Source organism: Cherax quadricarinatus, chromosome 2, assembly GCF_038502225.1.
Source record: "Cherax quadricarinatus isolate ZL_2023a chromosome 2, ASM3850222v1, whole genome shotgun sequence".
In the NCBI taxonomy this organism is placed as follows: domain Eukaryota; kingdom Metazoa; phylum Arthropoda; class Malacostraca; order Decapoda; family Parastacidae; genus Cherax; species Cherax quadricarinatus.
In genome coordinates, this window is record NC_091293.1 from 69134371 (window position 1) to 69162100 (window position 27730).

The following is a 27730-nucleotide window of genomic DNA, read 5'->3' on the forward strand; positions in this document are numbered from 1 at the left end:
GTAGTGATGTCACTGGTCATGCAGTAGTGACGTAACTGGTCATGCAGTAGTGACGTAACTAGTCATGCGGTAGTGATGTAACTGGTCATGCAGTAGTGACGTAGCTGGTCATGCAGTAGTGATGTAACTGGTCATGCAGTAGTGATGTAACTGGTCATGCAGTAGTGACGTAACTGGTCATGCAGTAGTGATGTAACTGGTCATGCAGTAGTGACGTAACTGGTCATGCAGTAGTGATGTAACTGGTCATGCAGTAGTGATGTAACTGGTCATGCAGTAGTGATGTAACTGGTCATGCAGTAGTGATGTAACTGGTCATGCAGTACTGATGTAACTGGTCATGCAGTAGTGACGTAACTGGTCATTCAGTAGTGATGTAACTGGTCATGCAGTAGTGATGTAACAGGTCATGCAGTAGTGATGTAACTGTCATGCAGTAGTGACGTAACTGGTCATTCAGTAGTGATGTAAATGGTCATGCAGTAGTGATGTAACTGGTCATGCAGTAGTGACGTAACTGGTCATTCAGTAGTGATGTAACTGGTCATGCAGTAGTGATGTAACTGGTCATGCAGTAGTGATGTAACTGGTCATGCAGTAGTGATGTAACTGGTCATTCAGTAGTGACGTAACTGGTCATTCAGTAGTGATGTAACTGGTCATGCAGTAGTGATGTAACTGGTCATGCAGTAGTGACGCAACTGGTCATGCAGTAGTGATGTAACTGGTCATGCAGTAGTGATGTAACTGGTCATGCAGTAGTGATGTAACTGGACATGCAGTAGTGTTGTAACTGGTCATGCAGTAGTGACGTAACTGGTCATGCAGTAGTGATGTAACTGGTCATGCAGTAGTAATGTAACTGGTCATGCAGTAGTGACGTAACTGGTCATGCAGTAGTGACGCAACTGGTCATGCAGCAGTGATGTAACTGGTCATCTAGTAGTGACGCAACTGGTCATGCAGTAGTGATGTAACTGGTCATGCAGTAGTGACGCAACTGGTCATGCAGTAGTGACGTAACTGGTCATGCAGTAGTGACGCAACTGGTCATGCAGCAGTGATGTAACTGGTCATGCAGTAGTGACGCAACTGGTCATGCAGTAGTGATGTAACTGGTCATGCAGTAGTGACGCAACTGGTCATGCAGTAGTGATGTAACTGGTCATGCAGTAGTGACGCAACTGGTCATGCAGTAGTGACGTAACTGGTCATGCAGTAGTGATGTAACTGGTCATGCAGTAGTGATGTAACTGGTCATGCAGTAGTGATGTAACTGGTCATGCAGTAGTGACGTAACTGGTCATGCAGTAGTGATGTAACTGGTCATGCAGTAGTGACGTAACTGGTCATGCAGTAGTGACGTAACTGGTCATGCAGTAGTGATGTAACTGGTCATACAGTAGTGATGTAACTGGTCATGCAGTAGTGATGTAACTGGTCATGCAGTAGTGACGTAACTGGTCATGCAGTAGTGATGTAACTGGTCATGCAGTAGTGATGTAACTGGTCATGCAGTAGTGACGTAACTGGTCATGCAGTAGTGACGTAACTGGTCATGCAGTAGTGATGTAACTGGTCATGCAGTAGTGATGTAACTGGTCATGCAGTAGTGATGTAACTGGTCATGCAGTAGTGATGTAACTGGTCATGCAGTAGTGATGTAACTGGTCATGCAGTAGTGACGTAACTGGTCATGCAGTAGTGACGTAACTGGTCATGCAGTAGTGATGTAACTGGTCATGCAGTAGTGACGTAACTGGTCATGCAGTAGTGACGTAACTGGTCATGCAGTAGTGATGTAACTGGTCATGCAGTAGTGATGTAACTGGTCATGCAGTAGCGATGTAACTGGTCATGCAGTAGTGATGTAACTGGTCATGCAGTAGTGATGTAACTGGTCATGCAGTAGTGATGTAACTGGTCATGCAGTAGTGATGTAACTGGTCCTGCAGTAGTGATGTAACTGGTCATGCAGTAGTGACGCAACAGGTCATGCAGTAGTGATGTAACTGGTCATGCAGTAGTGATGTAACTGGTCATGCAGTAGTGACGCAACTGGTCATGCAGTAGTGATGTAAGTGGTCATGCAGTAGTGATGTAACTGGTCATGCAGTAGTGATGTAACTGGTCATGCAGTAGTGATGTAAGTGGTCATGCAGTAGTGACGTAACTGGTCATGCAGTAGTGATGTAACTGGTCATGCAGTAGTGACGCAACTGGTCATGCAGTAGTGATGTAAGTGGTCATGCAGTAGTGACGCAACTGGTCATGCAGTAGTGATGTAACTGGTCATGCAGTAGTGACGTAACTGGAGTTTACTCCCCCATCATCCCGCCCTTGGATGTCATGGGATAGACATCAAAGATGCCGCCCCGGGTGACACCAACCCTAGCAACGCCACTGATGTACATGCATGTGTAGTGTGACCTAAGTATACACACACACACACACACACACACACACACACACACACACACACACACACACACACACACACACACACACACACACACACATATATATATATATATATATATATATATATATATATATTTATATATAATATATATATACATACACATACATACATACAGCAGTGTCCCACTTATACAGCAGGTTAAGTTCTGGGTTACAGCTATAAAACGAAAATCACTGAAAAGTGAAACATAGAATTTTTTTTATACTTTCAAATGTGTATAAAAGCCTGATAAAATGTTTACACTATCATATGTATTAAGTTGGCAACAGAGTATAGGCTAGGTGGCCAAAGACTGCAAACCTCACTCAAGGAGAAAGATCTTGGGGTGAGTATAACACCGAGCATGTCTCCGGAAGCACACATCAATCAGATAACTGCTGCAGCATATGGGCGCCTGGCAAACCTGAGAACAGCATTCCGATACCTTAGTAAGGAATCGTTCAAGACACTGTACACCGTGTATGTCAGGCCCATACTGGAGTATGCAGCACCTGTTTGGAACCCGCACTTGATAAAGCACGTCAAGAAACTAGAGAAAGTACAAAGGTTTGCGACAAGTTTAGTTCCAGAGCTAAGGGGAATGTCCTATGAAGAAAGATTAAGGGAAATCGGCCTGACGACACTGGAGGACAGGAGGGTCAGGGGAGACATGATAACGACATATAAAATACTGCGTGGAATAGACAAGGTGGACAAAGACAGGATGTTCCAGGGAGGGGACACAGAAACAGGAGGCCACAATTGGAAGTTGAAGACACAAATGAGTCAGAGAGATATTAGGAAGTATTTCTTCAGTCCTAGAGTTGTAAGGCAGTGGAATAGCCTAGAAAATGACGTAGTGGAGGCAGGAACCATACACAGTTTTAAGACGAGGTTTGATAAAGCTCATGGAGCGGGGAGAGAGAGGGCCCAGTAGCAACCGGTGAAGAGGCGGGGCCAGGAGCTAAGACTCGACCCCTGCAACCACAAATAGGTGAGTACAAATAGGTGAGTACACACACACACACACACACACACATACACACACACACAATATATATATATGTCGTGCCGAATATGTAAAACTGGTCAATTAGCAAGAACTCATTTAAAATTAAGTCCTTTCTAAAATTTTCTCTTATACGTTTAAAGATATATTTTTTTCATTATTGTTAATGTAAAAAAACTTAATTTTGCACTAAAAGAATCTTAGAAAACTTACCTAACCTTATTATAACAAGTGCAATTTATTTTAGCCTAACCCAACTAAATATATTTTAGATTTGTTTACAATAATTTAATACTAAACAAACACAGTGAAATATATTTTTTTCGTTAGGTTCAGAATGATTTTGGCGATATTATTGCATACACAAATTTTCACTTGTCCTATATAGCAAGATGAGCGTTGCTATTTAAGCCAAGATCGTAAGTTCTGCCTATTCGGCACGACATTTTATATATATATATATATATATATATATATATATATATATATATATATATATATATATATATATATATATATATATATGGATATATATATATATGTGTGTGTGTGTGTGTGTGTGTGTATAAAGATTTTCAGGAAAATCGGTTAGCTAGGCTTGGTGGGAGTCTGTGCACTTTTGGAACGGTGTCCCTTAGCTTGATTGCTAGCGCATTCAGCTCACATACTGAGGTCCGGAGTTCGAATCTTCGGTATGGCTGGAAAACATTAGGGATGTGTTTCCATGAGACGCCTTCTGTCCTTGTTCACCCATTAGTATAAAATGGGTACCTAGGTGTTAGTCGACTGGTGTGGGTCGCATCCTGGGACAAAACTGACCTAATTTCCCCGAGATGCTCAGTATAACAAGCGTCTTTATATACAGCAGTATGTCACTGATGGCAGCTAGGTATGTATACCTTGTACATGTACTTGTAGAAATAAAGATATTATTATTATTACTATTATAGTTAGGGAGCGAGTGATCGTGAACTTGTTTTCTTCTTTGAGTCACTGCGTTTTTTTTTTTTTTGAGGGGGGGGGGGGAATAAGACCAAAACAACAGATCATCAAACTACAGAATGTGAATGACCATCTACTTTTCTTTTCAACATTCACATGATGTATGTGCTGTATTGGTCTGACCTGGGCACACCTGGCAGCACTGGTCAGGAGGCGTGTAAGCATCCTCACACTCGACTTTGTGACACACTACATCCTGGCAGATGATGTTTCCTCTGGTGCACATACACATGGAACACACATTCGCAGGAGACTGCCAGCTGCTTCCATCCTCGAACACACGCTTGTCTGTGGGTGCAACCATTAATAATATTATTCAAGATATAAATGCAAATGTTCTAAAAGTTAGATTGAATATGAAGCAATGTTCCAGGATTGTACCAGATATTAACTTACATGAATTTTCCCTAATACCATTAATAAATGTCAATTTCAACAGAGCTGATAATTGATTTAGTGAGTATTTTAAACCAGCGAAATTCAGACTTTATTTCTTTTTTTCTTTTTGATGATCAGGCTAATCTACAAATATTCACAATGTTTTTTTTTTAATCAATAACGTCTCATATAATGTCTCTTACCTTCATCGATACATTTGTTGTTAATGGGCGGTGGATCAGCTGGTTGTAATACACAGTTTCCATAGAAACATTCATCACTATCTCTGTCAGGAATAATAACTTCATGATGATCTGAACCCAAGAGGCAGTTGGAAGGAATGGAGACACCCTGCACAAGGCCACTGAGAGAAGGCTGTTGAGCAGAGTTGTTTTCATGAGGCAGCAAGACTAGGTCTAAGTAGGACACTCCAGCTCCCAGGCGGGAGAGGGACAATCGACTCAGTTGGGTTGAATGAGCAAAAAGTTCACGACCTTCAACCTGTGTCTCAAGGTCCACCTGTGTATTTTCGTGCCGTGGGTCCCACGACTCGTCATTTTCACGAAGAATTAGGTTCCAGAAAGGCTCGACAGCCCCACCTGGAGGCTGTCCGGCAACCATCACATCATAGTGAGTGACACAAGCAGAGTCTACTGCCACCCACACAGTTGCTGCCATAGGCACTTCAGGAGATGATAACAGAACAGGCTGTGGCGATCGTAAAGCTTCTGTTACTGCTAACGGGTTCAACATCCCACGAAGTTCTTCATCATTCTCCCCAGCACTCACTACAATCTCCAATTTCCCACGTAGCAGGGCATCAAGATCACTATACGTGGGTTTGTCATAGGAACCATTAGCCCAACTGTCACGATAGAATGGAGTTAGGTTGTCAACAATCCGATCTCTTCGTCGATTCTTGGTCTCCAGGGTAAGAGAAGCAACATCAAAACCTTTTACAAACACCTGATACTGGAAAGTACCATTATTGGAAAGTGTTAGAAGAGCCCAACCGGCGCCATGAGGTGATGACACATATGTCCTTACTGAAGCTTCATCATTCTCAGCGTCTGGCACTGGTATACTTAGTACAGCAGAGAAGACATTACAGGTGGCCCGGGGAGTGATCGTGCCCTCTAGGGCCAGCTCTGGAGCAGCCTTACTCCACACTTTCATGGCCACCTGGCCACGGGTCAGTCGGATGAGACTTCTGTCTCCTAGAGTAGTCATTATTTCGGCCCGATTCACATCCTTTAATAAAAAGAATGAGTATCAAAATGGTATACAATACCGACAGGTTGGTAGGTAAGACACATAGGCAACATTTAGGCAACTTTATTCCGAAACGTTTCGCCTACACAGTAGGCTTCTTCAGTCGAGTACAGAAAGTAGGCAGGAACAGTAGAGATGTGAAGACGATGTAATCAGTCCATCACCCTTGAAGTCGTAGATTTGAGGTTGTCAGTCCCTCAGCCTGGAGAATTTTCCAGGCTGAGGGACTGACAACCTCAAATCTACGACTTCAAGAGTGATGGACTGATTACATCGTCTTCACATCTCTACTGCTCTTGCGTACTTTCTCGAATGAAGAAGCCTACTGTATAGGCGAAACGTTTCGGAATAAAGTTGCCTAAATATTGTCAATGTGTCTTACCTACCAATAAAAAGAATAGATTTGTTACAGGAAATGTATTTCTCAACGTAGTTTAGAAAAAACACATGAGCAAACACTAGGACATATTTACTAGAAAACGTTTCGGTCATGGGACTTTGATCACTTCCTAACATACAGAGGTTACGAAGACAATATATATATATAAGCGAAGAGTGAGGTGTGAGTGACGCATGGTGACCTGAAGAATGCCATACTGGGATGAGAACGGATAGACAATGGGATCATGTGACTCCTGTGTTGTTAGGTAGGTGATGCTTTGCCTGGTTGAGTATCATGTATGCTAATGTTTTAGAAATTCTGTAGTTTCCAGTATTACGTTCTATGGTGTCGGTGACGGAGAGGCTTCCAAACATGATCGGCGTCTAAGGTCTTGTTCGGTGAGGACGAGTCGTGTCTCATCCTAGTTCATCAGATGTTCCATGGAGTCCCGGTGGAGGACACAGGCGTACCTTAAGTCGTGTCTGTTGCTGGCATTTCTATGTTCGTTCAGGCGGACCGAAAGATCTCTCCCTGTTTCCCCTACATATTTCTTGGGACAGTATCCACAGGGGATGGTGCAGACACCAGTTGTGGACGTTAAAAGTGTGGGGCTGCGTTTCGTAGTGAAGTCTTTGATAGATGATGTGTTTAAGGTGGAAAGATTTGTGTTACTTTTGTCAAGTACCTGGCAAATATTGGTAGCAAGATCACCGCACGGGAGTCCTGTGAACTGCTTATAAGGCTTTTCCACGGGGGATTTGTTGAGGATAGCTTGTACCTTGAGTCTGCAATCCCGGATGAAGAAAGATGGAAACTGAAGATGTGTAAAGGCTTGTGTTATATAGATACATTTCTCAAGAAAACAAGGCCTGGAGATGAGAAGAGCTCTCAGGTAGAAGCCAATAAGGACACCTCTTTTAGTGCAGGTGTCTTGGTGTGAATAGAAGTGTATAACATAGTGCCTAATTTATCAACTTGTCGGTTCTCTAAACCATTTATCTACAAGATCAATACTGTTGAGACATTACTAAAGTTTACCCTTGAACTCGAAATAAATGGCAAACTTCCTTTCCTTGACGTCCTCCTGTGCAGGTCTCCCGACAGTGACAAACTTCTCTTCAAAATGTACATAAAACCTACCAACAAGGACTATGTTATACACTTCTATTCACACCAAGACACCTGCACTAAAAGAGATGTCCTTATTGGCTTCTACCTGAGAGCTCTTCGCATCTCCAGATCTTGTTTTCTTGAGAAATGTATCTACACAACACAAGCCTTTACACGTCTTCAGTTTCCATCTTTCTTCATTTGGGATTGCAGACTCAAGGTACAAGCTATCCTCAACAAATCTCCCATGGAAAAGCCTTATAAGCAATTCACAGGACTCCTGTGCGGTGATCTTGCTACCAATATTTGCCAGGTACTTGATAAAAGTAACATAAATCTTTCCACCATAAACACATCATCTATCAAAGACTTCACTACGAAACGCAGCCCCACACTTCTAACGTCCCTACGGGTGTCTACACCATCCCCTGTGGATACTGTCCCAAGAAATATGTAGGGGAAACAGGGAGAGATCTTTCGGTTCACCTGAACGAACATAGGAATGTACGCTTGTGTCCTCCACAGGAGCTCCATGGGACATCTGATGAACTAAGATGAGACGATTCGTCCTCACCGAACAAGACCTTAGACGCCGATCATGTTTGGAAGCCTCGCCGTCACCGACACCATAGAACGTAATACTGGAAACTACAGAATTTCTAAAACATTAGCATACATGATACTCAACCAAGCAAAGCATACCTACCTAACAACACAGGAGTCACATGATCCCAATGTCTGTCCGTCCTCATCCCAGTATGGCATTCTTTAGGTCACCATGCGTCATCATTCACACCTCACTCCTCGTTTATACATATATATATATATATATATATATATATATATATATATATATATATATATATATATATATATATATATATATATATATATATATATATATATATATATATTTTCAACAAGTCGGCCGTCTCCCACCGAGGCAGGGTGACCCAAGAAAGAAAGAAAATCCCCAAAAAAGAAAATACTTTCATCATCATTCAACACTTTCACCACACTCACACATTATCACTGCTTTTGCAGAGGTGCTCAGGATACAACAGTTTAGAAGCATATACGTATAAAGATACACAACATATCCCTCCAAACTGCCAATATCCCAAACCCCTCCTTTAAAGTGCAGGCATTGTACTTCCCATTTCCAGGACTCAAGTCCGACTATATGAAAATAACCGGTTTCCCTGAATCCCTTCACTAAATATTACCCTGCTCACACTCCAACAGATCGTCAGGTCCCAAGTATCATTCGTCTCCATTCACTCCTATCTAACACGTTCATGCACGCTTGCTGGAAGTCCAAGCCCCTCGCCCACAAAACCTCTTTTACCCCCTCTTTCCAACCCTTTCGAGGACGACCCCTACCCCTCCTTCCTTCCCCTATAGATTTATATGCTTTCCATGTCATTCTACTTTGATCCATTCTCTCTAAATGACCAAACCACCTCAACAACCCCTCTTCCGCCCTCTGACTAATACTTTTATTAACTCCACATCTTCTCCTAATTTCCACACTCCGAATTTTCTGCATAATATTTACACCACACATTGCCCTTAGACAGGACATCTCCACTGCCTCCAACCGTCTCCTCGCTGCTGCATTTACCACCCAAGCTTCACATCCATATAAGAGTGTTGGTACTACTATACTTTCATACATTCCCTTCTTTGCCTCCATAGATAACGTTTTTTGACTCCACATATACCTCAATGCACCACTCACATTTTTTCCCTCATCAATTCTATGATTAACCTCATCCTTCATAAATCCATCCGCCGACACGTCAACTCCCAAGCATCTGAAAACATTCACTTCTTCCATACTCCTCCTCCCCAATTTGATATCCAATTTTTCTTTATCTAAATCATTTGATACCCTCATCACCTTACTCTTTTCTATGTTCACTTTCAACTTTCTACCTTTACACACATTCTCAAACTCATCCACTAACCTTTGCAATTTTTCTTTAGAATCTCCCATAAGCACAGTATCATCAGCAAAAAGTAACTGTGTCAATTCCCATTTTGAATTTGATTCCCCATAATTTAATCCCATCCCTCTCCCGAACACCCTAGCATTTACTTCTTTTACAACCCCATCTATAAATATATTAAACAACCATGGTGACATTACACATCCCTGTCTAAGACCTACTTTTACCGGGAAGTATTCTCCCTCTCTTCTACACACTCTAACCTGAGCCTCACTATCCTCATAAAAGCTCTTTACAGCATTTAGTAACTTACCACCTATTCCACATACTTGCAACATCTGCCACATTGCTCCTCTATCCACTCTATCATATGCCTTTTCTAAATGCATAAATGCAATAAAAACTTCCCTACCTTTATCTAAATACTGTTCACATATATGCTTAAATGTAAACACTTGATCTACACATCCCCTACCCACTCTGAAGCCTCCTTGCTATCCGCAATCCTACATTCTGTCTTACCTCTAATTCTTTCAATTATAACCCTACCGTATACTTTTCCTGGTATACTCAGTAAACTTATTCCTCTATAATTTTTACAATCTCTTTTGTCCCCTTTCTCTTTATATAAAGGGACTATACATGCTTTCCGCCAATCCCTAGGTACCTTCCCTTCTTTCATACATTTATATATATATAATGTCTTCGTAACCTCTGTATGTCAGGAAGTAATCAAAGTCTCAGGACCAAAAAATTTTCTAATAAATATGTCCTAGCGTTTGCTTACGTTTGTCTAAACCAACTTGTTGTAACTATTACCAAGGTTTATACCATTTATCATCGTGCTTTTCTTGATTCCCACTACCTTAAGAAAATTAAATGCTTGTATATATATTTTAATTTAAAATGCTGTTCCAGGAAGTACAGTGAAGTACTGCGGCAAATTATGAAAATACTGAAAAAAATCAGTTAAACAGATCTGATAGTCATGAAACACTGAACATTCGATGCCAAAACGAGAGCTAGACTAATGTTCTGTTACAATATAAGATCAATAAAGCAGGCAGAGTCTTACTCACCGAGAAGACCTTGGGCAGGACAACAGAGTCTGTTACTGGGTCGAGGCCACGTTCCGGCAGCAGTTCCACTACAAGTGTGGCATTGTGAGTTTCCCTTTCAGCGAATATCCCATTAAAGACGAGACTTACATGCAGAGAGTCTGTCTTACGGTCCACAGAGATGATTGCAGTGCCACCTCCTCCAAGGGTCTGGTTAGCAGTAGATACAGGAACGAGGAGAGCAGAGAACACCTCGGTGTCCACCCCTACATAACGTGCTAACTGCCCGCTGATTGTATCTTCTTGGGAGTCATCAGGAGGGGATATTGCAACCCACATCTTTTCGTCTAACAGCATTGCTCTGGAGGTGAAAGAGCATCTTATGTTTGGTGTGGGTGAAGTGCAATAATACTCAGTAGTCAGGAGGAAAGACTAGAAAAAAAGGCATGAAAATCATTATTTACGTTATGTAAACGTGTCTTAGATACCGATAACAGTCAGGTTCAGAAAGGTATTCCTTGCTTCTCACAAAAAAAAAAATGCCGCTGAAGGAGTAAGTAATATAAATCACTAATCATGATGGCACAGAGAAAATTATCTAAATAAAGTATTGATATAATACCTGACAAAGAACCCGCAAGACAAGCTCTGCTCTGATGCAGATAATTCAACACTATTTACATGAAGGATTACAGGCATTTGGATTAAAATTACTTAATTATATTTTTAAAAGCAAAATAAATATTGTTCATATATACTTTTGCTACATATGCAGGTTGATAATTTCTAATATTTCTGATAAGTGAAGTTAATTCAAAAGCGAGCGTACAGTAACTTAATATATTGTGGAATTTCTTCCCTTCGATTAATACTCATAAATTCACAAATGGGATTTATTATATTATTATTTGACCAAATATTCAACAATGAAAATACTGTGTTATCATATCTCACAAGAAATATATATATTTACTTTAATGGAGTACTTGTCGGAATAACAGTAATCAGAAAGTAATATAGATAAAAGTAGTGGACTATGTGGTGTGTTTATACAGAATTATGGGTTAATTAAATATTTAATAAAGTGAATAACAAGATATTTAAGTTTGTAGCATATACTGCTCGTCACTATGTGACAGAAGCCACTCGTTATGACTCGTCCAGAATGGTCAGGTCACTTAACCTTTCTTAACCATCTCTTCCAGTCTACTTACCTTTTTCACAACTCTATCCTACCCCAGTCTTCTCCTTCATTCTTGCCACCTCTCTGACGGTCCAAGGAAAATAGATAATTTGATCCCAGGAGACCTCTCCAGCAAGAACAGCCATTCAGAAAGAATGAAAGTACATGGTTGCAACATTATTAAAAATTATACAGCTCTATCTTAACCAGTTAATGGGCACTTATCAGTCCTTGGCGCTTTGGGTATGATCCTGAATCAGTCTTCCTCTGATGGCTCAATTCTTCTTGTGAAGCACTTGATTTATGCTGACTGTTATTACCACACTGCTATCCAGTGTCTGGTGAGTCATGATGCATACTGAACCAGTCTTCCTCAGTTTCAATCACCCAGACATTGCACCAATCGATACATTATTAAGTAATACCGCTTATACTAAAACACTGAATACCTACATTTATTAGGAGTTAGACAATATAACAAATAGTGGTCTTAGTACCACACAGCTATACACTGTCTCATGGTATACATGGGATTTAGTCTGGACAGACATGCACGGTATAGCAAATGGACTGTTTAAGTAACGTACACACACAAAGTCAGTCTCACGTCTTTACAAAGCTTGTCGGTTTAAAAACACTGATTCGCAGCACAGTATTGTGTCGTCCCGTTGACCGATTTCGCCAACAGTCTTCTTGGCGCCTCGGAACGTGTGTATATTATTGTGTATTATCCCTCTAGTCTAACTCTCTCCCTAGTCACGTACGTGGCTTTGATATCAGGAAACTTCTTATTTAACCAAGCTCACAATAACTAAACCACGTACATGGAAGCAAGTGGCATTCTATGTTAGCAGAATGTAGTTCAAAACTATATAGAAAAATTTTGCCTGTTATTATTTTATTAAAAAATAATAAATATTATAAATTTCAAGACGACACGGAGTTCGTGGCTCTCATTTATTAATGTGTAATTTCTGTCTTCCCAGAGGAGAGCTTGTGCATCTCAGACCTCAACATCAGTCTCCATATTAACTTGAGTTTTACCTAGTTACCAACCAGTCCAGCCTCGTGCTCATCAACTTTTGCTAGGACAGACTCTCACGTTTACTACATAAATGGTATTATTTACATAAGTTTAACACATGTAACTGAGAAGATTCTATACACCATTGGCAGTATTAAACATAAATTAATTTTGTACTCCATGCAATTCACAGTGGTTCTCCGCATACCAAAATTTAATATTAATTTCTGGCATCTTCAGGTGGTATGTGCTGCCTCAGCTATCACCGTCCAACCTCTATTTGATCTACGACATTGTGGGTGCTGGAGTTCTGAACACCTTGCTAAATTTTATCAGTCATCTGCAGACTTCACCACTCGTGTCATTCTAATTCAGTAGACGATTTAGATATACAAATAATAATAATCTTTATTTCTACAAGTACATGTACAAAGGTACACAGACCTAGCTGACATCAATGACATACTATTATATAGAAAGCCGTATATCATGCAGAGCATTTCGGGCAAATTAGGTTAATTTTAAAACAGGATGCGACCCACACCATTTGACTAACACCCAGGTACCCATTTTACTAATGGGCGAACAAGGATATCAGGTGTCTTATGGAAGCACGTCCTAATGTTTTCCAGCCGTACCTGTTTAAGGTTCGTACAGCCTGTACCCGCTCATGTCCCGTATTGCTTAAAAGATTAAAATATCAGCCTTGTGATGGAGAAAGAGGCAGTGTTGTAGGGCCAGACCGTGAAACATCACAGTAAAAGTGTTCTTCCCAGGATATCATAAGGCCGCATGGCTATCCGGCTTTCACCCCATACGGAAACCTGTATTTGTTTTACACGATGGTAGGATTCCTGGTGTCTTTTTCTCTCTCTGATAAACCTCAAGATAACAAGTATATCTTGCTACTTTGACTTACACTTAGGTCACACTACATATGCATGTACAAGTTTATGTATACACACTCTGCCGAGTTTTCTTTAATTTTTCTTAACAGATCTTGTTCTTGTTATTTCCTTTCATATCCATGGGGAAGTGGGATAAAAAACTTTCCTCTATAAGCCATGTGTGTTGTAAAAGTCAACTAAAATGTCAGGAGCAATGGGCTAGTAACCTCTTCTATCACAGTGCTTACTAAAAAATAAAAACAAAACCTTTAAGTTGGGATGTTTGAATGTGAATTGATGTAGTGCGGATGACAAGAAATAGATGACTGTGGATGTTATGAATGAAAAGAAGTTGGATGTCCTGGCTCTAAGTGAAACAAAGCTTAAGGGAGTGGGAGAGTTTCAGTGGGGAGAAAAAGCTGAGATTATGTCAAGGGTTTTTAATAGAGTTAGAACTAAAGAAGGAGTAGCAATAATGTTGAAGGATCAGTTACGGCAGGAAAAGAGGGGAATATCAGTATATAAATTCAAGGATTATATGGAGTAAAATGAGGGTTAGATGTAAAATGTTGAGAGAGTATTTGTAGTGGGGGACCTCAATGCTAAAGTGGGTTAAACAGTTGTGGAGGGAGTTCAGGGTGCCAGAGGTCAATGAAAATGCGGATCCTATAATTGAACTATGTATAGAAAGAGGTTTGGTAATAAGTAATACATATTTTAAGAAAAAGAGAATAAGTATACAAGATATGATATAGCATATAATGAAAGTCGTTTGTTAGATAATGTTCTGGTGGATAAAAGGTTGATCGGTAGGCTTCGGGATGTACATGTTTATAGAGGGGCAACATATACTATATCAGATCATTATTTAGTTGTAGCTACAGTTAGAATAAGAGGTAAATGGGACAAAAGGAAAGTGGCAACAGCAAGTAAGAGAGAGGTGAAAGTTTATAAACAAACAGAAGAGGAAGTTGGGGTGAAACATAAGCAACTATTGGGAAAAAGTTAGGCTAGTAAAAGTATAGGTAGTGCGGGGGGTTGAAGAGGGGTGGGATAGTTTTAAAAATGCAGTGTTAGAATGCAGGGCAGAAGTCTGTGGATATAGAAGGGTGGGTACAGGAGGAAAGAGAAGTGATTGGTGGAATGATGAGGAAAAGGGTGTGATAAGAAAGAAAAAAAGTTCGCTTATGAGAGGTTTTTTTATAAAGCAGAAGTAATATAAGTAGGGTGAAGTATTTCGAGAGTAAAAAAAAGAAGTAAACAGAGTGGTGAGGGAGTGTAAAAGGAAAACAAATGAAAGAGTGGGCGAGGTACTGTCAACAAATTTTGCTGAGAATGAGAAAATGTTTTGGAGTAACATAAATAGGTTAAGAAAGCCTAAGGAACAAATGGATTTAACAGTTAAAAACAGAATAGGGGATTTAGTAGAGAACGAGTTGGAGATATTGGGAAGATGGCAGGAATATTTTGAGGAACTGTTAAATGTTGATGAAGGGGGAGGGGGGCGAGAGTAGTAAATTTACGTACTGGCCAAGGAGCCGGATACAAGTGTGGGGTAGTCTGGCAGGGAGCGTGCATAGTTCCTTTATATAAAGGGAAGGGGGGCAAAAGGGGGTGTACCTGGTAAAGTGTATGGTAGGGTTATTACTGAAAGAATTAACACTGATACAGAGAGCAGGATCACATATGAACAATGAAACTTTTGAATGGGTAGGGGATGTGTAGACTGTGTTTACATCGAAGCATATAAGTGAATAATATTTACATAAAGATAAGGAAGTTTTTGTTGCTTTTATGGATTTAGTAAAGGCATATGATAGGGTGGATAGGGAAGCAATGTGGCAAATGTTGCAAGTGTATGGAATAGGTAGTAAGGTACTAAATGATGTAAAGAGTTTTTATGAAGATAGAGAGGCTTAGGTTAAGGTGTGTAGGAGAGAGGGAGATTACTTCCCGGTAAAAGTAATACATCTTAGTGTAATTACAAGTGACAGTCTGGTGCTATTTTTAATTTGTATTTTTATATTATTAGTTTATACCTAGTAGTACTTTAGCTCATTCTAGCACAACACATAGACATCAACTTCATTATGTTTATTAGTGACTATACTATATATGACCAAATCCTGGGGGACAAGATTAAGGACCCCAATGGAAATAAGTTAGACAGTCCTCGATGACGCACTGACTTTCTTGGGTTATCCTGGGTGGCTAACCCTCCGGGGTTAAAAATCCGAACGAAATCTTATCTTATCTTATCTTATTAGTGACTATATTATATATGACCAAAGTGCTTTAGCTATATACTTGTCCAAACTTCCCACTACTACAGATATCAGTACTAGAACTCAACACACAATTCAGGATATAAATAACCACAATTTAAACCTAGAAGATCAATGATCACGTTGACCCTGATCTAAACCTCCATAATCTAACACACAATCAAAACTTATTGGAAAGTAACTGCCTTTATTACACAGCATCACAAGCCAGCACTATCCTAAACACTGCTCGAAGTCTATCAGTTCTTAACTACAACATCAGGTCCTTAAGCAAACACTATGATGACCTCCTGGCACTCCTTGTGTCACTAAAGACACCCTTCTCCTGCATTATTCTTACTGAGACCTGGCTTAAGCAGGACACAATAGATATCTACCCTCTACCAGGATACACAGCAATCCACAACTGCAGACCATACCAAGTTGGGGGTGGTACTGCAATCTATTACTCTAACCAACTATCTTCTATTAACACCACTTGCTTTAGTGATGAATATGGGGAATACATTTTTGCTAATTTTATTGTAAAAAACCTTAAGACGCCTATAACAATCGGTGCCATTTACCGGATACCCCACACAAACATCCCAAATTTCAGTGAGAATCTAAAGGCACTAATAACAAACAGACAAATGAACAAGCACCACCTTCTCTTAGCTGGAGACTTCAATATCAACCTTGGCCTACCAGATGATCAGACTGTAACTGATTTCATCAACAATATGAACAACACACTTCTCATACCAACAATAACTAAACCAACCAGGCTGACTGAGACAAGTGCAACCATAATAGACCACATATGGATCAATATACTAGCCCCCCTTAAATCAGGAATAATCACAGACAGCACTACTGACCACTACCCAACCTTCCTTTTAATAAACATTAGTAAGCCACCACTCGAATACAACAAAGTTTCATTTAGACTCCATGACGAGGCCTCAATAAGGAATTTCACAGCAGACCTAGAGACTGTTGATTGGCCTACAGAATTCTCCAAGGCCAATGGTATTGACGATTGGACAGACATTTTTCTTAACAAATTACTTAGACTATACAACTTACATTGTCCTATAAAAACGTAACAGATCATGAATAAGCGGCTCGGTTGCCCATGGCTAACCAGCAACATTCTGAAATCCATTGATAAGAAACGCCAATATGAAAAGCAATATAGACAGGGCTTAATACACAAAAATATTCTTAAACACTATTCATCAGTTCTCACCAAAGTAATAAAGAAAGCCAAACAACTATACTACTCCAGTAGATTCACTGACACAAGAGGAGATATAAAAAAGACCTGGAAAACACTCTTTCAGATTCTGGGCACCCACAAACTGAAAAAAAAAACAAGAATATTGTTCTAACTAAACCTAATGAAACACCACTACAACCCACTGATACAGCTAACAAGATAAACGACTTCTCAAATATATGATCTAATCTCGCCAGTAAAATCTCACGTACCAACACCCGTGCCGGGGACTACCTAGATGGGAATTTCCCAAATTCCTTCTATCTTGTGCCAACTTAGCCCACGAAAGTCACCGAGATTATAAAGTCACTTAATAATAACTCAGGGAATCTGTCTCATGTCCCACCATTATTGTACAAGTGAGCGGCCCATGTCCTTTCGCATGCTATTTCATTACTATTCAACAAGTCACTAGAAACTAGCACCTTCCCAACACTACTTAGGACAGCAAGGGTTACACCAATACACAAAGGTGGTGGCCCTACAGATATAAACAACTATAGGCCAATATCAAACTTGCCATTGCTATCCAAAATCTTCGAGAAACTCGTGCATTGGAGACTATATTCATTTATAACGTCACAAAACATACTCAACCCTTGCCAATTTGGATTCAGGAAAAATAAAAGCACTAATGATGCAATTGTAAAAATGCTAAATCTGCTTTACACAGCATTAGAAAATAAGGAATATCCACTAGGAATTTTTATTGACCTAAGAAAAGCTTTTGACACAGTAGACCACGACATCCTACTCCACAAACTTGACCATTACGGTATAAGAGGTCATGCGCTTGCATATTCCAAATCCTACCTTACTAATAGGTATCAGTATGTCACCATTAAAGACACAGCATCATCAACACGGCCACTTGATACTGGAGTTCCGCAGGGAAGTGCCCTTGGTCCCCTGCTCTTCCTCATTTAAATCAATGATCTTCCAAACGTATCCCAACATCTAAAACCCATTCTCTTTGCTGAAGACACGACTTATGTCATCTCTCACCCTAATCTTGCCACCCTCAAAACCATTGTTAACGAGGAGCTACTCAAAATATCGACTTGGATGACAGTCAATAAACTTACACTTAACACTGACAAAACCTACTATATCATATTTGGCAGCAGAGCAGGTGTTGCGCAACTTAACATTAAGATCGACAACACTCTAATTGCCAGACATAATGAGGACAAATTCCTAGGCCTATACCTCGACAACAACCTGAATTTCAGCACCCATATCCAACACATAACAAAAAAAAGTATCCAAAACGGTTGGGATCCTCTCCAAGATATGATACTACGTGCCGCAAAATGCCCTTCTCACACTATACCATTCACTCATTTATCCATACCTCACCTATGCTAGTTGTGCTTGGGGATCAACTTCAGCAACACACCTAAAGCCAATAATAACCAAACAAAAAGTCGCAGTAAGAATAATCACTAAATCCCATCCCTGGCAACACAGCCCCCCACTCATCATAGATCTAAACTTACTCCCTGTTCAGAACATCCACACTTACTACTGTGCAATCTACATCTACAGGACCTTAAATTCCAATATTAACCTTGACCTAAAACGCTTTCTTGATAGTTGTGACAGAACCCACAGGCATAACACCAGACACAAACATCTCTATGACATTCCCCGTGACCAACTAAACCACCTGGTGGTTCACACTTACACTCGCTCACTCACCCATTTGACTATAAACACAGAAATACGAATCTTAATCTTAAAATAATGAATCCTAACTAGTCATAAGTTTGCCTGTGATACTCCAATTTAGAAAGTATGTATTGTGCCAAAACAAAAGCATTCACATTGCTAAACTCACAAACTAGTATTTAGTCACTTAGCCATTATACCAACTTACCTCATAATTTGTAATATTTTAAAGTTAAGAATTAAACTAAGTCTGCCCGAAATGCCTAGCCATACTAGGTGTCCTAATGGCCCCCTCTGTAATTAGTATTTTAGTACATGTCAACCACACAATAAGCAAAATCTGTAGTAAACCCCGCATTGTAATCCTTATAGAGAATAAACTTGATTGATTGATTGATTGATAAGGATACGTAATGTCACTATGGTTGTTTAAAATATCTACAGATGAGGCTCTAAAATAAGTGAGTGCTAGGGTGTTGGGGAGAGGTTATGATTAAAATATATAGAATCTCATACAAAGTGAGAGTTGTCACAGTTGTTGTGTGCGTTTGGGAGATTAGTGGACGAATTTGGGGGGAGGTTATGTAAAAGAAAAAAAATTAAAATTGAATGTCGGAGAGAGCAATGTGATGAGGGCAACAAAAAAAAATAGGCAATGAAAGACTGGATATCATATTGAAAGGAAGAAGTATGGACGATCTGGATATGTTCAGATATCTGGAAGTGGACATGTCGGTAGATGAGTCAACGAAAGACAAGGTGAACCATAAAATTGATGAGGGTAAAAAAGGCGGGTAGTGCACTGAGGCATTTGTGGAGACAAAGAACATTATCCACGCAGCAAGGAGGCTGGAGGCAGTAAAGATGTGTCTGAGGGCAATGTGCGGTGTGTGGGGTTACTTAAAGGAGGGGTTGCTAAGGCGGTTTTGAACATTTAGAAAAGATGGAGCCAATCAGGATGGCGGGGTAGGAATCGCATAAGTTGGAGGGAGAGGGGTGTATGGGAGGTTTTGCATGCGAGGGTCTTTGACATCAAGCAGACTTGTGTGAGCCTGTTAGATAGGAAAGCAGGCAAATGGTTTTTATGGCTTGAAGTGCTGTTGGAGTGTGAGTAAGGGATTAAGGGTAAACTGGTTAGCCGAACTTGGAGGTAGGAAGTACAGTGCCTGCACTCTGAAGGAAGGGTGAGGAAATTTGCAGTTTGGAAGGGCATCTGAACTATAGTATCGGTGCGCCTCTGAGTGATGGTAAAAGTATTTCTTTTTCGGGTTACCTTGCCTCGGTGGGAGATGACCAGTGTGTTTCATATATATATATATATATATATATATATATATATATATATATATATATATATATATATATATATATATATATATATATATATATATATATATATATAAAATCTTTACTACAAAATGTTAAGTTTGTCATGCGTGTTTCATGTTCCCAGGTAATATACTTTTTATTGTCTTGGAGACACTGTATGTAGACTCTCGTACCAGTTCCTAGTTAGCTACGTTCACTGTGACTAAGACTTATGATTTAAAGTAATTAAATAAAGAAAGGAGAAGCTTTTTTCACATTACGTAATAGCATCCACTAGTTAATTAATATGCAGTAGCTAAGAAAAGTATTGACTTGGTAACCATAATGTACTGCCTCCCCAAACCCCCACCCCCACCCTCACCCCCACCATCACCCCCACCCCCACCCTCACCCCCACCCTCACCCCCACCCTCACCCCCACCCTCACCCCACCATCACCCCCACCCCCACCATCACCCCCACCCTCACCATCACCCCCACCCTCACCATCACCCCCACCCTCACCATCACCCCCACCCTCACCCCCACCATCACCCCCACCCTCACCATCACCCCCACCCTCACCATCACCCCCACCCTCACCATCACCCCACCCTCACCCCACCATCACCCCCACCCTTAATACCTCCCCAACCACCCCCACGAAAATTTGAACGTAACTAACCCTAAATTATGGTTGAATTATGATAAAATTATGATGGACTTTCAGATAGAATTATAACAGAATTATAGATGATAATAATAGATCATAGAGGATGAGAATAAAAACTCAATCATAGAGTGTGTGTGTGCGATAGGTAAGGTTGATAGTTTAGGCGCTTTTTGCGACTATAATAATAATAATAATAATAACAACAATAATTAATAATAATAATAATAATAATATTATTATTATTATTATTATTTATAATAATTAAAAAATAAGATAATAATAATAATAATAATAATAATAATAATAATAATAATAATTATTCTTTAAAATAATAATAATAATAATAATAATAATAATTATTCTTTAAAATAATAATAATAATAAAAATAAGGTAATAATAATAATAATAATAATAATAATAATAATAATAATTATTATTCTTTAAAATAATAATAATAATAATAATAATAATTATTCTTTAAAATAATAATAATAATAATAATAATTATTCTTTAAAATAATAATAATAATAAAAATAAGGTAATAATAATAATAATAATAATAATAATAATAATAATAATAATAATAATAATTACCCACCGGTATTGTTTGGGCACCCTGGTCCAGGCTCCACATATCCTGTTGTTGGTAGCCTCGTAAGGTGTGGGCTGAGCCTCCAGCTGTTCCAGTATGTCCCCAGTGCCACTCATGAACTGGATGGAGGCAGGTGGAGGGGCTCCACTCTCCAGCAGGAAGGAGAAGTGCAGGGTCTTCTTGCGTAGAAAGAGTCTTCCAGTAGCCACTCTGGAGGTGGTCATGGGGGCCCGTGAAGTGCGTCCGTTTAACAACACTGCAAAGTCTGCAAGAGAGAAGGTGGAGGCGTCAGGAACTAAGTGAAGGAGTGCATATATACCAGGGTTATAACTTTTTTTACAGCGTAATATTCCCGTATCTTAATCAGATGAACTTTTTCCTAAAAGCAAAGAAATGACCTATCATTTCAATATCTTTTTAGAAAATGTCGCTTTACTTGTTGATACTTTTGTGGATGTCACCAAATTGGTTGCAATTTCTGGTTGTAGTAGTACTTTCACTGTCATGTGGGGGTTCGTGTGCTGGAATTGGGTAAAATCACAAACTTCGAATGGATGGTAACTTAGTATTATGGATACTTAGGGAGACGCCGCCATGCCTGACCTGCCGTCTATGTATCAGGCAGTTTCCGTCTTTTTTAAGGATGAATAGTTTTTTCAACTTGACCTGTAGAGAACACCACTTTGCTGTCCACTTGAAGCTGGTACAGCGGTTTGTCTTCAGAGGATAACCATTGGCCATTTACTTTTGTGATATCAAAAAGTTTATAAACCTTTTTATATATATACCAGGATTTGGATTGTTCTGCAAAATTTTATACCGTTTCAGAAATTTCTTAACAGTTCTAGAAACTGGAGTTTACAGTGGCATTAATGTCAAATATTGGCAATAAAACCCACACTGTTTTTTTGTCAATATACAAATACCATGAAAAAATGATAATAATAGCAGATGCCAGTATATAGAGTTTACAGTTAGTAATTTTCTGAGTTGTTACTAATGATTAGTAACACAGATATATGGTGATTCATAGTTTTTATTTAGGGGTGACCTTTTTTGAAAACAGCGGGAAAATGGACGTTTTCATCGTTTTTAAACAAAAGTTCATCGATTTATGACACAGGAGATGTTTTATTTCGAAAAAAAGTAAAAAATATTATAACCCTAATATTGAGACAATTCCAACAACAATGGGGAAATAGTCAATATTTAAACACCAATAATAAAGATAAATGAGACACTAATGCAACATTTGTGTATCTTTATTATGGAAATTTTTCGCCAGCCAGTAGCTTCTTCAGTCCATAGAAAGGTGGAAGATGAGGAATTTGAGGTAATCAGTCCCTCAGCCTGGAGTAAGTGATGGACTGAACACGTCGACTCCAGACTGAGGGACTGATTACCTCAAACTCCTCATCTTCCACCTTTCTATGGACTGAAGAAGCTACTGGCTGGCGAAACGTTTCCAGAATAAAGATACCCAGATATTGCACGTCTCTCATTTATCGTCTTGTCGGTTTTCTGAAAAATTTATTCACAATAATAAAATAGTAATAGCCAGTAGAGGCCAGAGGAACACTTCGAAGTATCTGTAAAATAAGAAATGACTAATATTCTTTTCTAATGACCGGCGAAATCGTAATGACACGATTGCAGACAAGCCACAGAACGGGTGGGGCTTGAACTCTTCCAGTTAGTTGGATGAATCTTATTGTAGCCAGCTGGTCCAGTGGCTTACACGCTACTTGGACTTTTACGACTCACTTGCCGCGAGTTCAATCCCCACTTATACATTGGTTTCCTTTCTAATGATTTAACAATGCTCAGTGAGGTCTGGCAAAGAACCATTGTGACCTCTGTAATCCTGTTTCATTTTATTTTTATTTATTTTTGCGTTACCGCTCACAAGATGAGCTGCGGGTGCACAGTAACCCAGCAGCTCAGGCGGCACAACTACAACTAACACTGACATTGACTCCCACAAGCATCTGTAGTAACAAGAGACATCAGTGAACCAACACAGTTAGAGAGACATCAGTGAACCAACACAGCTAGAGAGACATCAGTGAACCAACACAGCTAGAGAAACATCAGTGAACCAACACAGCTAGAGAGACATCAGTTAACCAACACAGCTAGTGAGACATCAGTGAACCAACACAGCTAGAGAGACATCAGTGAACCAACACAGCTAGAGAGACATCAGTGAACCAACACAGCTAGAGAGACATCAGTGAACCAACACAGCTAGAGAGACATCAGTGAACCAACACAGCTAGAGAGACATCAGTGAACCAACACAGCTAGAGAGACATCAGTGAACCAACACATCTAGAGAGACATCAGTGAACCAACACAGCTAGAGAGACATCAGTGAACCAACACAGCTAGAGAGACATCAGTGAACCAACACAGCTAGAGAGACATCAGTGAACCAACACAGCTAGAGAGACATCAGTGAACCAACACAGCTAGAGAGACATCAGTGAACCAACACAGCTAGAGAGACATCAGTGAACCAACACAGCTAGAGAGACATCAGTGAACCAACACAGCTAGAGAGACATCAGTGAACCAACACAGCTAGAGAGACATCAGTGAACCAACACAGCTAGTGAGACATCAGTGAACCAACACAGCTAGAGAGACATCAGTGAACCAACACAGACAAACTGCACGGAACCTAAAATATTTACGCTGACATTTCATTTCAATCCCAATTTTATGAACCAAAGTATTCTTGAATAGTGGTATACAAGCTTCGGGAAAACTAGTTTCCCTATTCTAGACAAAGCTAGACGACTGGGGTAACAAGAGGGTTGTCGGGTGAAGGGACTCACACCTGCCGCTTCTATTACCACAAGTGGTCTTTGTTGGCAGCGGTACTGTCATAACTCTACCTTAAACCTTGGCTGTAAATTAGTTAAATTGTAATTTACTAATAGTTTATCACTTACACCAGGAATGTAAATGTAAGAAGCGTAAGAACAACTGTTGTCCCACCATTCAATACCCAATATAGGCCTTCTTTTTGGAACCTCAGTCAGTCACACTTACAACCCCATGTCAGTTGGACTCGAGCCGCCACGTTGAATAAAGTGCGACTGATAATAACGGCACAAAATTAATCACGGGACTTTCAACTCTACAAGGTAACTCAGTGGCTCATTTAACCAGATACGGAATTAATCATTAATCCTTCTCACAGATACTGTAAAACTGGTGAATCTCTACATTGCCAACGTCAGTGAAGGTAACTTGGTTACATGCCACGTTAAATGGCTTTACCCAGTAAGATCTCAGGTAAGTCAACACTCATCTCAGCAGTGCTAGCAAGCTGTGCAATTATTGTAAACGTTCAGGTATTTGCTGAACTTGTCCGAGGGTCAAGTCATGGGTCCGGTGTAAAGCGAGGGTGTCAAGTCATGGGTCCGGTGTAAAGCGAGGGTGTCAAGTCATGGGTCCGGTGTAAAGCGAGGGTGTCAAGTCATGGGTCCGGTGTAAAGCGAGGGTGTCAAGTCATGGGTCCGGTGTAAAGCGAGGGTGTCAAGTCATGGGTCCGGTGTAAAGCGAGGGTGTCAAGTCATGGGTCCGGTGTAAAGCGAGGGTGTCAAGTCATGGGTCCGGTGTAAAGCGAGGGTGTCAAGTCATGGGTCCGGTGTAAAGCGAGGGTGTCAAGTCATGGGTCCGGTGTAAAGCGAGGGTGTCAAGTCATGGGTCCGGTGTAAAGCGAGGGTGTCAAGTCATGGGTCCGGTGTAAAGCGAGGGTGTCAAGTCATGGGTCCGGTGTAAAGCGAGGGTGTCAAGTCATGGGTCCGGTGTAAATCGAGGGTGTCAAGTCATGGGTCCAATGCCTAGCCAGTTAAGGTTTACTATACAAATAGTAGGAGTCTAAGAAATAAGACATATGAGCTAAGATTACTGGCAAGTGCAGGTAATATAGATATTATTTGTATAACAGAAATGCCTTCTGAATGCAGCATACAGGGTTATAAAATATTTCACATTGATAGGGTCAACAGGGAGGGTGGTGGAGTGGCGATGTATGTCAGAGATAATTTAAATTGTTGTCTTAGACATGATATAAGATTAGAAACATCGGACACAAAATCTGTTTGGCTACAGTTTCTCGAGAGTCGTGACAAATTAATTTTGGGTGTGATTTATAAGCCCCTAAACCTTGATAGGGAGGGCAGTAAGCTGCTATGGGACGAAATTCATAAGGCGTCTAGATATGAAAATGTTATGTTAATGGGAGATTTTAACTTTAGACAAATTGATTGGAACAATATGACAGGAAATCTTGAGTCTAGTGACTTTCTTGATACGGTTCAGGATTGCTTTTTAGAACAGGTTGTGACAGAACCAACTAGAGGAAACAATCTGCTTGACTTGGTTCTTGCCAACAAAGAATCACTAATTAATAATCTTAAGGTTAATGATGAACTTGGGGAAAGTGATCACAAATCACTTAGTTTCAATATATCATGGAATTATCCAGATAATTGCAATCAAATCTCTGTCCCAGATTTTCGCTTGGCCGACTTCATGGGACTGAAAAATTACCTGGGTGGGCAAAATTGGGATGACCTGACTATGGGTCAGGTAGGTGACGTTGGTTGCCAATATGACGTTTTTCAGAGCATAGTACTAACTGCTCAGACAACTTTTGTTCCGAGTAGGGAAATTAGATCTAACAAAAATTATCCCAAATGGATGAACAATAGATTAAAGCATCTCATTGGTCAAAAGAGAGGCATATATAGGCATATCAAAAGAGGGGATGGGAAGTTAAGAAATCAATATATTCAATTAAAGAGAGAGAAATAAAAAAAAAAGGAATAAGAAAAGCAAAAAGGGATTATGAGGCTAAAGTCGCAAGGGATTCAAAGACTAACCCAAAAGGGTTCTTTCAGGTATACAGAAGTAAGATTAGGGACAAGATTGGCCCACTTAAGAGTAACTCTGGTCAGATCACTGACAGTGATAAGGATATGTGTGAAATTTTCAATACTTACTTCACCTCAGTACTTACCCAGGAAAATACTAGCGAAATTCCTGAAATAAGAGATTATGTAAAACAGGACGATAATAAACTATGTACGATTGCGGTAACTAGTGACATGGTCCTCAGACAAATAGAGAAACTAAAACCTAACAAATCCCCAGGTCCTGATGAACTGTTTGCAAGGGTGTTAAAGGAATGTAAAGAGGAACTTAGCATACCTTTGGCTAATCTTTTCAACATATCACTACAAACTGGCATAGTGCCTGATAAGTGCAAAATGGCAAATGTAATACCTATTTACAAGGCAGGTGACAGGTCCCTAGCTTCGAACTATAGACCAATAAGCCTTACCTCCATAGTGGGAAAATATATGGAATCAATAATTGCCAAAGCAATTCGTAGCCATCTTGATAGGTACAGATTGATTAATGAATCTCAACACGGTTTTACAAAAGGGCGTTCCTGTCTTATGAATTTACTAACTTTTTTCACTAAGGTGTTTGAGGAGGTAGATCATGGTAATGAATATGATATTCTGAATATGTACTTCAGTAAGGCTTTCGATAGAGTTCCACATCAAAGGCTATTGAGGAAACTTAAGGCACACGGAAAAGGAGAATTTTTTTCCTGGGTAGAGGTATGGCTGACAAAATAGGCAGCAGAGAGTTTGCATAAATGGGGAGAAATCAGAATGGGGGCACGTCACAAGCGTTGTTCCGCAGGGGTCAGTGTTGGGTCCCTTGTTGTTCACAATTTACATCAACGACATAGATGAGGGAATAAATAGCGAAATAAGCAAATCTGCTGATGATACCAAAATAGGCCGGCCAATTCATTCTAATGAGGACACTAGAACACTCCAGGATGATTTGAATAGACTGATGCAATGGTCGGAGAAGTGGCAGATGCAAAGTTCTAAATGTTGGACAGGAAAATAACCATGCCACATATAAACTAAATAATGTAGATCTTAATACTACTGATTGCGAAAAGGATTTAGGAGCTCTGGTTAGCAATAATCTAAAACCAATAAAGCTAACAGAACCCTTGGCTTCATATCTAGAAGTATAAATAATAGAAGTCCTCAGGTTGTTCCTCAACTCTATATATCCATGGTTAGGTCTCATTTAGACTATGCTGCACAGTTCTGGTCACCGTATTACAGAATGGATATAAATGCACTGGAAAACGTACAGAGGAGGATGACAAAGA

The 27730-nt window shown here is 39.9% G+C and overlaps 1 protein-coding gene across 1 annotated transcript in view; it reads right to left on the reverse strand.

Annotated features, from left to right (window-relative positions):
• LOC128697459 (dorsal-ventral patterning protein Sog) overlaps window positions 1–27730 on the reverse strand; it is a 459727-nt gene that overhangs the window by 38894 nt on the left and 393103 nt on the right. The window contains exons 4-7 of the mRNA XM_070088902.1: window positions 21517–21775; window positions 10646–10985; window positions 5054–6101; window positions 4596–4760 (exon numbers count right to left, since the gene is read on the reverse strand). Coding sequence (XP_069945003.1) covers window positions 4596–4760; window positions 5054–6101; window positions 10646–10985; window positions 21517–21775 — 1812 coding nt within the window. The remainder of the gene's footprint in view (window positions 1–4595; window positions 4761–5053; window positions 6102–10645; window positions 10986–21516; window positions 21776–27730) is intronic.